The sequence below is a fragment of the Protomyctophum bolini genome (genome assembly GCF_963924005.1).
Source record: "Protomyctophum bolini genome assembly, chromosome: 5".
NCBI classification, from domain to species: domain Eukaryota; kingdom Metazoa; phylum Chordata; class Actinopteri; order Myctophiformes; family Myctophidae; genus Protomyctophum; species Protomyctophum bolini.
Genome location: NC_137866.1, coordinates 13,308,751 through 13,326,567, shown reverse-complemented (window position 1 = coordinate 13,326,567; position 17,817 = coordinate 13,308,751). Strand labels below are relative to the sequence as shown.

The 17,817-nt window shown below is 41.5% G+C and overlaps 1 protein-coding gene across 4 annotated transcripts in view; it reads right to left on the bottom strand.

The window, feature by feature from the left end:
* Positions 1-1,119: 1,119 nt before the first annotated feature.
* The window catches only part of LOC308315198 (neural cell adhesion molecule L1-like protein), a 63,210-nt gene continuing 46,512 nt past the window's right edge, over positions 1,120-17,817 (bottom strand). For 3 of the 4 annotated variants that reach the window (XM_080763056.1, XM_080763055.1, XM_080763054.1), the window contains exons 23-25: positions 13,852-14,034; positions 11,400-11,472; positions 1,120-2,133 (exon numbers count right to left, since the gene is read on the bottom strand). In XM_080763056.1, the coding sequence (XP_080619182.1) occupies positions 1,920-2,133; positions 11,400-11,472; positions 13,852-14,034 (470 nt within the window). In that variant the 3' untranslated portion in view covers positions 1,120-1,919. The remainder of the gene's footprint in view (positions 2,134-11,399; positions 11,473-13,851; positions 14,035-17,817) is intronic. The other variant, XM_080763057.1, reaches the window with a different exon arrangement.

The following is a 17,817-nucleotide window of genomic DNA, read 5'->3' as shown; positions in this document are numbered from 1 at the left end:
GATAAAATATTCATCTGGGGAAAATAAATAAAGAATAAACGCAAATAAAGTTCAGATTTGACCTATTCAACAATTCTACTTAAACCGGGCCTATTTAACTGCATATTGGATGGGTTTTAGTGGGAAGTACAACCTTTTTTTATGTTAAAGGCTGCTACAGTATGTGTACAGTCCAATGTCCACCAAAGAGAACCATTTTTTTTGTCTAGTACAACAAATTGTAGTTTTCTGATGAAACAAGAGGATGTGTGGTCTACAGCAGGGATTTTCAACAGGTGGTCCCTGGAAGTATTGCATGTGGTCCCTGACCAAATTGGAGGTCAAGAAATTCAACAGAAAAAAGGAGTTAGAATCTCAAGTGAGGGGGAAGTGCAGCGGATTGTCTGGTTGAGTCATTATTATCATTAGGAAATTATTAGTAGTCAATGGACCATTGCTTGAGAAACAGTGGAATGTATATTACACACGGGATGCAGCAAGTGTTACAAAAGCATTAATCTTAGCCCATATCCCCAGATTCCCCACCCAATGCTACAGTGGTCCCCAGGTTGATTCTAAGTCAGGGTGGTGGTCCCTGGTTCACAATCAGTTGAAAATCCATGGTCTACAGTCATAAATACTGTAGGTCTCAGAATACAGAAATTAACTATAGTGCATAGTGCACGAAGAAAGAAAAGAAAAGGCTGACCAAAAATAGTTCCACTTCAAAACCAAACGAACTGAAATGCTCATATGGTAGAAAGTTTAGTATAGTCAACATTGCGCTCAATCTCTTTACTGTACTAGTCCCCCGGCTCCAATTATCCCACCCAAAGCATTCGCCCCTCTCCCATGCACTTACTGAAGGGAAAATATAGCACCTTTGATGAGACAGAAATCCCAGCAAACAAAGATGGGAGATAATCGACTTGTTCTCCGTTTGGTTAAAGAACTCTTCGCATTCCACTAAAGCAGTCTCGTACCCTACTCAATTATTTTGTGTTTTTGTGAGATGACTGGGTATTCCAAGATAAATATTTCCCCACCTTTTTAATTGGGAATATAAACTTTTGCTTTAACAATCCCACAATAACATCACCGCCGGAGAGTTTGTGATATAAACAATTTCAATATATCCAAATGTGTTTTAATATCTTGGACATCATGATGCAAAATCACATGAGACATTAACAGTCATCATAAAACAGGACAACATTCAAACTGGTCCATACAAACATCAAAACAATTATCTACTTTACATACAGTATATACAGAAATTATACAAAAGTAGGCACACACTATGATTATGCCTGTGTGTGTGGCACACACACACAGTGTGAAAATTGATTCCTTTTCATGATTTATACAACTTTAATATACCATGTGTTAATGAAATGCAGCGTAATTGCATTGATTTATAACCTTTATATATCAGCAAGGGTGCAAAGACAAGGAAATGCCTTGCACGTATAGTGTATTTGTTTTTCATCCACTGTAAAACGTATATCGGTAACTACATACTGGAACGGTGGCAAGTTCATTTTTTTTCCTTTTTTTGTAGTAGCCTAGTACTAAAGGTCATTCTAAAATCCATCACATTGTGTCGAGGTACAAAATCAATTTGCATTGTGGGGCCTTGTGACTGATCGGTAGAAAACACTACTTATTAGAATCATGCATCTCTCAAATGATACCATTCATTCTCTCATACACACTGCCTCCCACTGCTCCCTCAGTGAAGTCCATTGTGGATGCATTAGTCCATGCATGCATGCCCTTGGGCAAAATGGAACCTGAAATCAAATTTAATTATTTGCTTTGTGTGCCTCTTGACACACCGGTAGGGCAGGCTGGCTTCTGCGTATATTTGAGACAATTTCATTCATCCAACTCTAATATCGGGTAATTAATAATGTCTGTAACTACTCTTGCTGCTTCTTTTATGCAGTCACTGGGCCGAGTCCATTGGCCTCGCCCAAAGAGCCTCTGTGCTTGCATCCGGAATATTCTCCGATAAATGAGCCGTCCTCATTGAATTCTCCTCCCCCGTCGGTGTAGTCCACCAGGCTGTCTCTACTGATGCTGTCCCCTCCCACGTTGGTGCCATTCAGGGAACACAAACTGCCCCCCTTCAGTGGCTTCTCGTCACTGTCACTGCCATCCAACAACAAGAGAGGGATTGGGGATGGATGAGTGCTGAGTGGTACAGAGGCAAACACAAACATATTGTACAGCGCAGCAGGCAGATGTCCATAAGCACATAGCAGCAGCCGGCAAATTACACATATTGTACTGTACATACTGCGGTGAATGGCCACACATGCGCACACGCACACAAATCGGCAAACTTATCAAAACACATAGAAATAAACACAGAAATAAACTTGCACACAAACACTTAAATGCATGAACTCAAAGACACTATTAAATGCTCGGCTGCTCCTACAGATACCCGTGTACACGGCTCCAATACATCACTATGAGTGCTAGCTGGAAATGGATTCACAGTGGCCTCACAGCAGGGGACAGGAGCAAAAGGGAGGCGGGGGTGGCTTGCTACAATCACTTCACTAATTGCTAATTGCCAAGGCTTTAGGACTGAAGGCAATTTCAAATCTCTTTAGAGCTAGCGATGGAAATTGCCTGAGTGCAGCTCATTCCGAACCGTGAGAGAAGAGGGGGTGTTGGAGGTGGGGGCGCCACGAGAGCCTGGGAGAGAGAGAGAGAGATCGAGGAAGAGGAATGGAGGAAGAGAGAGAGAGAGAGAAGGGAGAGCGAGGGGAGCCGTATGCAATCCCAGACAAACAGCCTGTCGTTACCAGTATCCCCAAGAGGCCCCACACACGGGGCCAGGGAGATTAGATGCCAATTTAAGACTGGGCACCCGGCCAGCGCACAGGTGTCGTCTCGGTACAAGATGCAGGGTCACCTCAAAACACCACGGACCCCTCCCCCTTCGTCCTCCCTTTCTAATAGCCAACCTTGACCACGGTTGATAATTCGCTTCTTTCCCCTCCTAAGTTTAATATTCAAAACATACTCTGTGTGTGTGTGTGTGTGTGTGTGTGTGTGTGTGTGTGTGTGTGTGTGTGTGTGTGTGTGTGTGTGTGTGTGTGTGGCGTGGGCGTGGGGAGGAGGGGGGGGTGTGTGTGTGTGTGTGTGCGGGGAGGGGTGTGTGTGTGTGTGTGTGTGTGTGTGTGTGTGTGTGTGTGTGTGTGTGTGTGATAGAGCGTTTCACAGCATAGGTTAGAAACTTAGCACAGGTGATCGATGTGTCATATATGACCGCCACATTTTTAGATAGGATTTCCAGCACAGCGATACAGTTTTAGAACTCATACATCATGGCATCTGGCTCTTCTGGTGGATTTCCTTTTAATAACCGATATTATCGCCCCGATTTCATAGAAGCTCTTTGCCATGCAAGCCACATACGGTCCCCATTTCCAGCGTTATCAAACTCTTTCTCTCTGACGAGTGACGACCCTAGAGCGACAGAGATAAGTGGTCCTTATCTTAGTGCCGCTGAATGCCACAATGGTTGAATGCCCCCCCCCCCCACACACACACACACACACACCGCCCCCCCAAGACCCTGCTACTGTGTGTGTGACTTGGAATGCAGTGATAAAACGGAGGCTGAGTGCTTTAGAGAGTAGAGACCCAGCGCATTTGAGGCCTTGATCAGAACCCATGTGTGTCTCAGGCAGCCTCAGCCACAACTGCTCTCGCTCTAAGCTGGTGCAGTAGGCTCTCCCTCAGTTGAGCGAAGGATGCGAGTGAGGGAGACGCATCACTGGGCAGGAGGTAATTACATTTGTCTTGGCTTTGACCCGTGCTGGCTCCATTTTGGGACTGCTGCACGGAAAATGGCCAGCTAAAGAGGCAAAGAGTTATTTTTTTTAGCTTTTTACTACCGGCACCACCTGGAAATTTATGCTATTATTTTAAGTGTCCCAGAGAAAATTCAACTTGTGTCATCTCTCTAAACCCACTAAAATAAAATTTAAAGTTAGGAGGAAATAAAAAATTAAAGTAAAGCAGGGAAATTAATTGAGAATATTCCTCAGTGTCATGGTCCTCGCCTTAGAGGGCAGTTTGAGACAATGGCCTCCGGGCATCATTTTATAGTGCCTGAACTCAACAGTAAAAAAGCAAAGGGCCCATTTATCCGCACTGCATTTAGATTGCTTAACTTGCACAAGAAATGATAGCTCATGTGCGTATGAGAACTTTGTATATTGGACTGATGAGAAACTTTCTTCAACTACCTTTCATCTGTTTGTTTAACTGCATGGTATAAAGTGTGGTGATTTGCTATGTTTCTATCATAGACACTGCCTGCACACATTCTCTATGAGGAAATAACGATATGAAGTTTACTGAATTTAATCACTTGCCAAGAGAGAAGCAGCTATAGGGTCGCAGAAGGTAATCCTCAAAATATCTATCTAATTTCAATTCATAACATTATTGTGCAAGTTTAATGACTTTTAACCTGGCAACCCAATTTTCGTCATTTTCAAACTTCAATTTATATATTTTCTGGAAATGGCAAAAATAGGCAGTTTACAAACTGTGATACGTTAAGTGTGACCTTGTCTGTCGATCGGCTTTTTGCTATGGCTATTTGGGGGCCCTTGGTGTGAATTGTGTTGGGAACCCTGCAGTAAAGCTAGAGGGAAAGTCACCCTGGGGGGGGACAATACAGATCTGAGATAACACAGCCTCATGATTTGCCTGATGAAGACCTATTAGGTCGAAACGTTGCAATTTGTTGCCTCTAAATAAAGTAAGTCTCTGAGCTTTACAAACTAGTGTGCGGATGTTCTTTCTCCACTTTGAACACAGTCTCTGATATCCTACACGGACAGAGGCTGGACTGCTCCTTTTCTTCCTGTTTCAGCCAGTCTGAAAATTCATGGTTTAAACATAATTTATAATTCTTCATTTGATTTACAGTACACTAAAACATCCAAGAACAAACTGAATTACTAATGTAAGTCAGACGGAGACAGAGCTGAGATTTAAAGTGTAATAATGTTCTATGTGCGGCGCTAGTGCAAGATACTGTAGTTGCGCGATTAATATTCATGTAATTGCAGGATAAATGTATGAAAGGGCACCTCTACAATGACTAGCAGTATAGTGTCACAATTTAGTCTGTGCTCTGAGAATGAATATATCACGCTACATGTATGTCTTCTACATCTATGTTAAGCCCCACAGAGACACTAGAGTCTAAAGCTTGCATTCTTCTTCATTGAACAGAGGTTCACCAGGGCTCTATATTTGTCCCCTCCCATTTTCTTTTCACAGTTTCCTCACCAAAAATATCCGATCTACAAGTTCACAATGCGACTACGTCTGCCAATTTCACCGAATGTTCTATGCGTTAGCCAAATGTTCACCTACTGCATTATTACGTTATTTTGGGGGGGCATTTTAAGGCTTTATTTGGCAGAGACAGGAAACACAGGGCACAGAGTACAAGCGGAAACCTTGAATTTACATGTTTAAATTTGTTATATTTTTCGGAAATGACTTCCCTACTTGAGTTGAGTTTGTAGATTTCACTATTTTTACACAAGGTTTTTGAGATTTCCACCCAACAGCAACAAAATGAGTCCTGCCAGCCAGGAATCGAACTGGAGCCCCTAAAACTCACGTTACTTCCGTAAATATACTTAAATAAATACTGTTCACACACAAAAGAAACCGACACACATTTATTTACAGTCTGTTACACCTATTTGTGGAGAACTTTCTAGCGTAATCCTTTCGCTATAATATAGGTATTGCATGCATAAAGCAAATCGAGTGACAAAGTGAGTGGCAAAGTGAGTTTAACGTTGTATAATATACAATCAGAATGGATTTCTGTTTGGATGTACAGTATGGGCTGTCATGGTCAGAAAGTCGTTTTTTGCCACTCAGTAGGCGTTCATGCATAACTTCCGGGTAATGATGATGATGTCACGCACATACCCTCTATATTAAGTTTATTACTAGTATTGCTTGTGTTAGTTGTAGGCCTATTACTGTAACCACTTTTGATTAGGTCTGGTGGATGTTTCAAGCACGAGACATTTTCCTGTGCAAACAGAATTATAGCCTTGCAACCCAAGAAATTGGATTAATATTAATGCTCGGAATAAGAGGATGATGGGAAAGCAGACAGAATGGGCTATTTCAGGGTGATTCTTGCTGCATGTCTGGACAAACAAGTGCTTCATTGTTAGGCAGTTGCTGTGGAAGTATAATGTTAAAGAGGATTCCGTCAATTTCTCTAAACTGTCACCAGAGCTGCTCAACAATGGAAAAACAATGTTATGTATTATTTCTATAGTACATGAGATCGATCTACTTCTGGCTTATGAGTATTGTTTCAAGCTCACAATGTGGCGCGCTGTGATGCATTGTGATCTTGTAGATGCGTTGTTTTCTTTTTTGATGAACAAATACTGTAGGGTTTAAAAATGGTTAATCACTGTATATAACATTTAGCCTTCCTGGTAGTGTGACTATTTCAATCTCTCACTGACAGATTGTTATTTGGTTGTTTACTACCAGTAAGAAGCCTGAGGCCGAGAAGCCTGACGTCGCCCTAAATGGAGCGTGTCTTGAGTGTACAGGGTGTGATGAGGTCAGAACAACATACAGTATATGGAATGTCAGAATAGGTCAGCTCCATGGAGATCTAAGGGTGGCAGCGGGGGCAGTGTCTTGAATGTACAGGGTTTGATGAGGGCCCAGGTATAACAGATATTCCTAAGGCAACCCTTTGAATTGTAAGTCAACTTCTAGTCTACTCTGAGCCAGTGGTGGAAAAAGTACTCATATGTTTTACTTAAGTAAACTGTTTGGTCGCCATAAACGTCGAGACGTCTAATTGCCAATTAAGTACCGGATGCCACGGACGACAAGACGTCTTCCCTTGGGAATTAAAAAAAAAACTTTTTTGAAAATTCCTCTAATCTGGTGTACAGGTGATGACATGCACATTACATGCATAATAGAATTACAAATTCTTTCTTTCTTTATAATGGGAGAATTGGCACTCAAAGCCTAAACTGGTGACCACCAGGTGGCGCTGAAAGTTAAGTAAAAGTATAAATATTGCAATGTAGAAATACTCCGTTACAAATCCGGAATTCAAAAACTACGTCAGTAAAAGTACAAAAGTATTGGTATCAAAACGAAGTACCAAAATCGCAGATCTACAAGCTCACACTGTACAATATTTGGGGTCTGAGGTGTAGTGGAGTAGAAGTAACGGTATTGGAAATATAAAATATTTCTCCCGTTTTTTGTCCAGAACGGAAGAAGGGGGCTTACAGAGTAAAAGCGGCCATATCTGCGCGGCATCCCGAGCTGTTATTTTGAAAGAAATCCCGGCGCTGATTGTGTTGTACCTCAGAATTGTACTTAAGTAAATGTTACTTTACACCACTGCTCTGAGCAATGAGAGACTGCCATGCATTCTCTGTTGTCTACCTCGCGTAACGGATAGGGCAGTGCGACTCGCGAGCCTTGCAGCTTTATTGTGAGCTATTTGGAGCTTATAGACAGATCATTTTGGCTGCACCTGACCAGACTGTCGAGCAGCAATCAAGGTGACATAGAACTATTGTCTGTGCCACTAGCACTCTAGAGGCAGGGATAAAAAAAAGAGGAACATCTTCTGATGCATGATATTACTCTACCTGTTTTCTTAAAGATGTGATTTTTGTACTTTTTCTGTTTTGTATGTGTCTTTAGCATTACTCTCCCCTAACCCCTCCCCCTTTATCATACAGCAACAGCTGTGGGTGCGACTTCAGTTCAGGTGGATCACCACCCACCTGAAAACCAGGCATACGTAGGTCGCGTTCGGAAATAGAGCACTATGCAATGCAAACTAATAGGCGAGTGCGCTCCGGTGCGGTATTTCCGAACGCGCCCTTAATGAACTGGTGGGTGTTTTTTTTAACACTTTTAACATCTTTCTACTACATAGTATAATCATAGTACCTGATAATCATGTTTTAGGGGGGGAGAAATTATGGCCTTCCAGCTTTAACAATATTTTCTATACAGTATGTTTCGCCCATGATAGCTGTTCATTAGCCTATCCGTCCATGTTATAAGAGTATCAGACTGCACCAAAGTTAAGTAGCACAGACCAACTTTTTACTGTCAGTATAAGATAACCATTGTCAGTCATCTCTGTGAGCGAGGTGCATGTAGAGTGATCTGCCTTATAGGCATGCTGTTTAATTCATGAAGTGAAAAATAGTTTAGTATCTGTTCAAGAACAACTTTTTCCATTAGCTTGCTCAACACTGGAAGAATACTAACGAATCTGTTATTGGCAGCTGAGAAAATCTCTCATTTGTTTTGGGGAACTATTGCAACCTTGACAGATTTCCAAACCTGGGGGAATAACTCCTCCTTCAGTCTCATTGAAAATATAATCCAGTGAAATTATATTCGAAACAACTTTAATTAACGTCCATCCAGGTTATCCATACTGGCTGATGTATCATTGTTTAGCTCAGCAAGTAGTTTCTCCACAGTTCTGATTGCTATAGGTTGGCCTCATTCACAAAGGTCTTATGTCTACTATATTTTAGTGTCGGTTTGATCCTAAGCATTGAAGCAAAGACAAACATCAAATGTATGAAAGAGTGTACTGGGTAGGTGACCCTAGGCAAAGTAGTCATTTAACTGAAGTGACCCCAAGACCATTTCTCTAGTGCCATCCTCAGGCCAACCTTTCCACTTTAAAAGCACAATTGTTGTTTAAGTATAAAACTTTTGCTGTTCATGTATGTGTGTTATGGCTCGTACACACTGCTCGATATTTGCTTCGATTATGCTGTCGGGAAGCATTTTTGGCGCTCGCCGACAAAACCCCCGATCTGACGTAAAATGGGTCTTTGATCGGCGAGGTTTTGCTCGCTGTGTGTGAAAGGAGCTGCGACAAGATCCAGCAGCGATAAAAGCTCGCCGACGCCTCCCCGACCATTTCTGAACATCTAGAACGTTTGACATTTGACTCTGTCGCTGACTGGATATCATACAGTATGAACTGGGTTGCGACTGCGCCCCGATAAGGCCTGTATTACAGTCAATGAGAGCACACTGCTCACAGCACTGCTGTCTATCTGTCTGTCTGTCGACTGTATAGATGATCATATATATATATATCCTATAGGCTAACCTTCATTCCGTCGGTAAATTTCAACCACTTTTTTACTGTGATGTGACAATACTGTAGCTGATTCAGATTCTGAGGAGCAGTATGCGACTCTCTCACTGAGCTGGAGAACCAAAGAAAGAAGGCATTCCAATTAATATACCGTAAGTCACTTCTCCGAGCAGGGCGGCCTCTAGGGGCTGCTAGCTGGGATATTTACATACATTGGTATTACAATAACACTTGGAGCACCATCGTGACACCATATTGACTCAAACAGTTAAAGGAGAATTCCATACTAGAAGGCTTTCTTACCGTTATTTTGTGCAAAAGTGCATTATTGGCTATTTCCCCTACCATAAGCCCTCAATGGGGGTTGGGTTTTTGTGCTAATTCGCTTATTTCCATCAAAATATGTAGTAAAGTGTGCCGCTTGGGATACTATTTACATTATGAAGAGAGGATACAGTATATACCAAAAATGATTTTTGAGCGATGAAAATAAGCGAATTAGCACAACACCCCATAGCCCCATTCAATTCAATGCAATTCAATGCAATTCAATGAGGCCTTTGGGGAAATAGCCAATAATGCACTTGGACCTGGACCTCTTTGGTGGGGACGTAACAACTACAAATAAAGGTAAGAAAGCCTTCTAGTCTGAAATTCTCCTTTAACGTGTGACCATTCATTTTAAGTTAACTTCCTGCCTTCAAATTTGTCTCAAATGAGAGATGCTGGTAAGTAACCTTGATAGATAAAACAGAAACACACAGTAAGTGCAAGAAGCTCAAAAAAATATTTGGGCAACATTTCAGCCTGAGCAGAACCCGATTGATCTCCAATATAAAACAAAAGTTAAATATTTAAAAAATAAGTTTCAAAAAATGAGTGGAGGTAGTATACTTGCACAAGAAATGTGGTGTTAAACGATCCAGCGGTTTGCGAGATGTGGAAAAAGTACTCACATCTTTTACTTAAGTAAAAGTATTAATACAGCAGAATTCAAAATGTACTTGAGTAAAAGTATTGGTATCAAAATGTACTTTAAGTACCAAAAGTATAAAGAACTAATTATGCAAGTTTTCAAATGTCTAAACATCTTTTGCAGATCTACAAACTCACAATGCGTCGCATTGTGAGCTATAGTAACTATAGTCACTAAATGTAGTGGAGTAAAAGTACAATATTTGCCTCTGAGATGTGTAGTGGCCGTAGAAGTAAAAGTATTGGAAATAGGAAATACTCAAATAAAGTACAAATATCATGTACTTAGTTACTTTCTACCACTCCTGGAAACACAGACAGAATCAATCAATTGGTATTTTTGTATAATTATAATTAATATACAGTAGGTGACTCTCACAAATTTGTTATTTTAATAGTTTGCTATATATATATTTTTTAAATACGGTAGTAGGCTCTTTATTTTAACTTGGTTATTGGACCAATTCAATAGTTATATTATGGGAATTATGTTCCATCCATGTTATACAGGGATGTATGTGTATGCAAAGGAAGGTTTATAAGCAACGGTGACTGTCAGTTTAGATGTGTGTGCTTTTTAGGGAGCCTACAACTGTCCACTATAATCACATCACATCACATACACAGACAGGCTGCAAAAAAGTCAGTTCTTTAGACATAGCCATGGCTATGTTTAAAGACTCATGGGCATGTGTGCGCACACATACACACATGTCACATACACATGCTTGCAGGCAGGAGCTGACAGATTCTCATTTGAATACACACACTTGGACGCAGACATAATAATCTGATCTAAAGTAAATACAGTATATATTAAGAATCAAACACAACTAAAGGAGGAACAAAGCGGAACAGCATCTAAGTAAATACAAGGTATCACAACTAAGGAGGAACAAACAGACTTAACTGTTAAGGCGATCGTATATGTTTACCTAGCCCATTAAGAGTTCAGAAAACTGGCTTGTGGGCCCGTCCTCGCAAAGTGCAGTCATGCAAGGCTTGCTTTTGGAACAAAAACAAATACATGAATGAACAGCATTATACTGTAACAAATAACCCTACTGTATACGTCGTGAAACATTAACATATGGTTGTTAAACTTAATTTAGTCATGTAAAACAAAATAGCTTTAAGCTACGCAATTTATCGCCGGAAAACCAACCATCAACCGAACCATGCAATGTGTTATTTTCATCACACTTTGGCATGCCAGCTTGTCCTTGAGGAGCAAGTGTACAGTATGTCTCACCTGTATTCACAGAAGGTGTCATCATTCATACCCGGAGACTCCTCGTCAGGGTGCAGAGCCTCCTTCTCCTTCACTGCAGAGGAGGTAAAGCGTAGAAAGGGGAAATAAAGTGCCAGTGCTTCAATGCACAATGGTTAGTTTACTTGTCGTGCCACAAATGAATAGCAGTTCCAATTCAAATGATCATTATAATGAAAACCCACCAATTTCAAAGTTTGTGATGTATATTCCTGATTTTACTACTACTTTTCTAAAATCATACTAATTGAAATAACTATTGTAAGTACTCAATGGGGGGGGGGGGGGGGGGGGGTTACATTAAAGGGGGGTAAAAGTGTTAGTTTCCTCCTATATTGTGATAATCATTGTTTATTAACAGGAGTCTCCTATCTCTCTAGCTCTCAGGTTATGATAATCATTGTTTATTAACAGTCTCCTATCTCTCTAGCTCTCAGGTTATGATAATCATTGTTTATTTAAGTCTCATATCTCTCTAGCTCTCAGGTTATGATACCAATTGTATCCCATCAGAAGAGAGAAATCATGCAGGATTCAAAAAAATTGAAATTGGAAGTGATGACAAAAATAAATCAATAAATTGTGACAACATTGGAACTGAATTTAATCTGATGAAGGATGAATTTACTAACAAGCTGCTGGAGAGACTGGAAACTGCCCCTGTTAATGAACAAACACTCTATACTATAGCAATGATTAATTTCAGGATAGAGCTTTAACTTTTTTAGATTTTTGGGCTTTTTATGCCTTTGATAGTACAGTAGGTAGACAGGAAATGGGGAGAGAGATATGGGGAGTGGCCCGCAGCGAAGGCCGCCCGTCAGGATCTTTTAACAAAATAAAAAATATATATAACTTTCACCCCCTTTAACAGAGTCATACACCCCTTATTCCTTAAGATCTGTATTGCTGTGGCTGGTAGAAATATTACAGCATCTCCCTCTAAGGAGCTACATCAAAAAGTTTCGTTCTATACTTCTGCACCGCAACACGCATTTCCTTTGGAATATAACAACAAAAGCGAGGCTTATTCTGAGACTGAGTGAGTGTGTGGTAAACATTAGATTTAAACTTTTACAACACCTGTGTTCATGTGTGTGTCACAGTTGAAACCAAAAGCAGCCGTAATAGCATCTGAACTCTACATGTCCATAGTCTACGCCTCTCTTTTGTTTGTCTGCACAAAGTGCTACCCAACAGCTCCTTGTGTAAATATGCTTTAAATAAAATAAGAGTTGGCTTGCGTGGGAGACAAAAGAGGGGTTTCATGAAAAGCGTTGGATGGGCGGGGGGGTTTCTCAGGAGGGGCTGATGAAATATTCAGTGCTTCATGTCAAAAGCTACTGCGGGCGAAGAAGTGAAGCGGCGGGGATGAGAAGAAAGGAGCAGTGCAAGGGAAAGAAAAGCAAGTGAGGAGACACGAGGAAGCTTTGTGAGCCCTGAGACAGGCTGTGATACTGTATGAGGTAGCGAGCACAAAGGCACTTGCGGTGGAGGCGGGAACCAGGCCCCCGTGGCACATGAGGGCGGCAGAGGGGGGAACCAGGGCCCCGTGGCACATGAGGGCAGCAGAGGGGGGAACCAGGGCCCCGTGGCACATGAGGGCGGCAGAGGGGGGAACCAGGGCCCCATGGCACATGAGGGCGGCAGAGGGGGGAACCAGGGCCCCCGTGGCACATGAGGGACAGAGAGGTGCGGAACAAAGCCATCTGATTCCCACTCGTCTGGCTTGACAAGCCACGTAATCAGAGGAACAGAGCGGAACACAGAAGGGCCACAGAGCGTAATGAGAGTCACGAGGAGGAAAACTGGGCCAAATAGTATGTATAGGTCGTGACAGTTCATTTTGAGCAAATTAATTGGGGTATGATGGGTTGGCATGCAGCAGGCGCATTCCACATGCAGTAATGCATGCAAGTTGCATTTCCAAGCGCGTGCTGCTTGTGCAGGGTTGGGGTCCATCCCAGTTTCACTCATTCTGGAAGTGAACCAAAGTGTCATGAATGATTGTACGTTAATCGTGTCAATGCACTGTGCATATATTACCCCTCAGCATGGTCAAATTCAGTGGTGGAAAAAGTACTCAAATGTTTTACTTAAGTAAAAGTAGCAATACTGCAATATAGAAATACTCTGTTTTCAAATAAATGTGGAGTAAAAGCACAATATTTGTATAGAGCTGTAGTAGAGTAGAACTAAAAGTACTGAAATTAGGAAATACTCCAGTATACCTCAAAATTGTACTTATGTACAGTACATGTACTTAGTTACTTTCCACCACTGGTCAATTCTCAAATTGGATCACGCTGTGATGATCCTCATCTAAAATCCATTTATGTACCTACAATAATTCATGAACTGAGCAGTGGTTCACTTTCTGTGGTGAAAAATGGTACATGGAGGCTTCCCCAACCCTGGTCAAAATCTGACTGACCTTGATCGATGGAAGACATGTCTGGTGGTCGCTGGGTTGGCGGTGGCGTACCTGCGTATTTACCACCTTTGTTTCTCCGCACGAAGCAGGCGACAAGCACAATGAGGGTGAGGAGCACCCCGGTGCACATGGTTCCGATGAACCAGCCCTGAGTCGATATGCTGCTCTGCAGACCGGCCACATCTAGGAATCACATACAGACTCAGTTTACCCCCAAAGCACTCCACATATACAGTAGCCTACATTAAAGGTAGGGTAAGTGATTTTCTTTGGTTAAAATTAAAAAGCTCTATATTGTGATAGTACTCATTGCTATAGAGTGTTTGTTCAGTAACAGGAGTCTCCATGTCTCTCCAGCTTTTTATTAAACAAAAAATGCATGTTCAGGTCGGGCTACCAATTTGATCCAATCAGGACAGAGAATGCAGTCAGGATACAGATTTGAAATTGTAAGTGAAAACACAAAGAAATGAGAAGACAAAATTGGAACTGGAACACTGTAAACATTAAGCTGATAAATGGCTACGGTACTTTCTTCTGATTGGTTGAAATTTTGTCACCTACCTGAAAATGTATGTTCTGTTTATTAAAGCGCTGGAGAGACAGCTCCTGTTATTGAACAAACACTCTTTGCGATGATTACTATTAGAATATACTAGTGATTTGACTTTTAACAAAAACCTTTTTGTTTTAACCAAAAGAATCTCACTTACCTTTATTTCGACTGGAAACAGATCATCACAAGAATCAAGATTGAAATGTTAATCCTGTTCTTATTCTTCAAATTATTACTTGGTAAAGAAGCAAACATAGACGATGAAAGAAAGACACAAACAAAAAGCACAGATGGTAGGTACCGTAGAGACATTGACAGTTCATCAATAGTACTGTACTAGTACTGCAGTGGGAGGCAGGACGTTGATGGATTACTACCACACTAATGACCGGCGTACCTCTCCTCTCACCTTTGACTTTGGTCTGGATAACATCTTCAAAAATGCTAGTGTTACTGAGCAACCCCATGGCCACGAGGCGCACTGTGTACACCGATCCAGGTTCAAGCCCGTCAATGATGTGGAAACTTTGTGAAGTGTTTACAGCTTCTGAAATCCTCCAGTTACCCTCGCCTATACAGCACAGCACAAGAGGTGCACCTTGAATGTTAAAACCCATGCTAACAGCTAGAGAAGCTTAAAACGTTCGCCTACTTTGTAAATTGTGACATTCCATGTTTGTAGTTACGCATATTTGTAGTTAAGCTATTTCTATAGACTGACATTTTAATGTGGAGCAAGCAACCATAACGACTATGATATATATATATATCCATACAGACTTCAATGTCTATGTGGGTTACCATGAATTTCAACATTATCATAAAACCTTCCCACTGGCACTTAAGCATGATGCTACCACTTTTAAAATCCTTATCAATGCTAAGCAAGGCAGGGGAAGGGTGAAGTAGCTTACGGTTATTCATATAAGCCACATAAAGCTGCGAATGTTGTTGCTCCTCTCTGGCAGCCCAGCTGATTTTGGCAAAGGTGTCACTCACATAAGAGCTTATGTTCAACAGGGCTGGAACTGATAAAGAAAGAAGAAAGGGGAAGGAGGGAGGACAGGAAAGACAGACAGGCAGAGAGGGGAAAGGAAGTGGGAAATGGCAAGAAAAGAGGATTAGCACAGGCAAATAGGATCTCCCCGCAGCCCAAGAGAAGAGCACAGCTTGCAGGCACCCTTCAAGAAGACAGTTCAAAAGCCAGTACCAGGGCCGAGCCTTAATTGAGTGAAGTTGGATTTGGATTATGGGGAGGATAGCGGATAGATAAAAAGATGGTGGGTGGGACTGTGGGAGTCACGTCCAAGCTTCCCTTCTTCTAAACTAAATCTGGCATTTTATGACACCCACCATGCGTGGAAATCCAATTGTTCTACGAGGATTCGGATGCATGGAGATAAGATGACCTGGCTCTCATGTACTATACAGTATGTGTGAGCGTGTGCTGGACCTAAATGAGTCTGCGATGTTAGACTTACTATATTGTCTAGGGGAGGCTACTACTCTGTTTTTCAATACTACAGACCATCTGCTTTGCTTTGACCTTGTTAGCTCTGTCTGAAAGTGATGCTGTTAGACGCACATCAACTCTAACTATGCAGCTGCTGTTGTAACCAAAACATATATGAATGAATCTAGGAATTGCTAGGAATAATTATAAAAAAAAAAAAAAGGTATTTCCCTAACTCTGCATATAGGACCAAATACAATAACATAGCTACAGCTTGCTACAACAATTATAGACCAGAATACGGTACTAGTATCACTACCTCTAGTTGTGTGCATTCAGGTTCGAAAGGTTGCATTAACTATAGTGACGGGGACGTGCACAGGGATTTGGAGGGGCAGGGGCTGAAATTTGAAAAGGGCACTTGCGGCGAGCGTGCACACCACATAATTTGGGTTTTATTTAGGGGTGCCAGACACCATTTTGCGGGGGATGGGAACACAAGGTTATACTTGAGTCAATCAGTACAAATCTACACTCTCAGTATTGAGCAAGATATGAACATTGATAAGATCATCAGAAAATATGATAGATGCGTATTTCCTCAATTAGTACAAAGCTACAGTATAGAGCTTCGCAGTCCCGCCCCTCGAGACCCGGAAAATAAATCCCCGTTCATTTTCCTCATAGACTTTTCAGAAAGTATTTATTTAAAGACGTTTACGCCGTGGACAAAGCCAACTCTTGTCGTGACAAATCATGACAACAAACATTTTTTTTCGGGCTGAACAAAGAATTAGACAGAAGAAGAAAACGGCAGGTTACAACACTTTTCTTTTTCTTTGTAATTATTTGTTTGGTCCAAAATATTGTGTTTGTTGTCATGATTTGTCACGACAAGAGTTGTGGGACTGCGACGCTCTATAGGCCTATAGTATTGAGAAAGATATTGACATTAATTCCATGATGAGATAGATCAAAGAAAAATAATATAATTCTTAAAAGCAATAATAATAATTTAGATAAGGTATGAGAAAATGGAACAGGAACGACGATGGGGAATAAAGTGCTTTAACTTAAAAAGAAAAAAAGAGCAGACTCATGTGCCCACTGTAGTTGCCTCACTGTTTTTAGTGCCCTAAACAAAGTCCATAGACTTCGCTGGCACCCTGATCCCTAGTCGTTTCGTTTGTGACTTGTGAGCGGCTGTGCGCACTCAACTGCATCAATGATCGAATGCCATGTCAGCTTGTTTGATTGATTGTGTATTGCCCATTCAACAGCAGCATATTTTTTGTCTTTGTGACTAAATGTAGCCTACTACATTTGCAAACAGTGCTGACCACGTTGCTATTGTCCACATAACATTTGTGCAACAAGAGCCAATGGCAATATGCTATGCTATATTAATATTAGAACTTTTTTAAGACAGATTAATTGACAACAATGCAGCTGCGGGCGCAATGGGGCATCATCACTGTGCTGCCTGCAGTGCAGAATGTAGGAAGAAAATGTTCATATTATTAGCAATTACTCACAGAGTGCTGACATTGTGAAATGGAGGATGTCATGTAAGAACACACTTTATCCCCAAAGTGTGTTTATTATACACACTTATTATACACTTATTATACACTTATTATACACGGTCGTCCGTCGGGGGCCTCTGACGGACGACCGTCGCTTCCTCCTCGGCTCCTCCCGTCACTGATGGGAGGAGGAAGAGACGCCTGCCCATCGGAGGCCCCCTCAAAACGACTGTCTACTTTTACTATTGGGGGGAAAATCAACTGCTGCGTAGTTTGCGTAGCGGGGCAGCGAGCAAGAGAAGAATTATTTCAACATAAAATGCTACATTTCAGTTCAGGACGGAGAGGGCACTTTTCTCCGACGGTCAAAACCTTTCATGTATTACTGTGCCCGTCCCTGTATAGTGATATAGTGCGCGCACACACACACA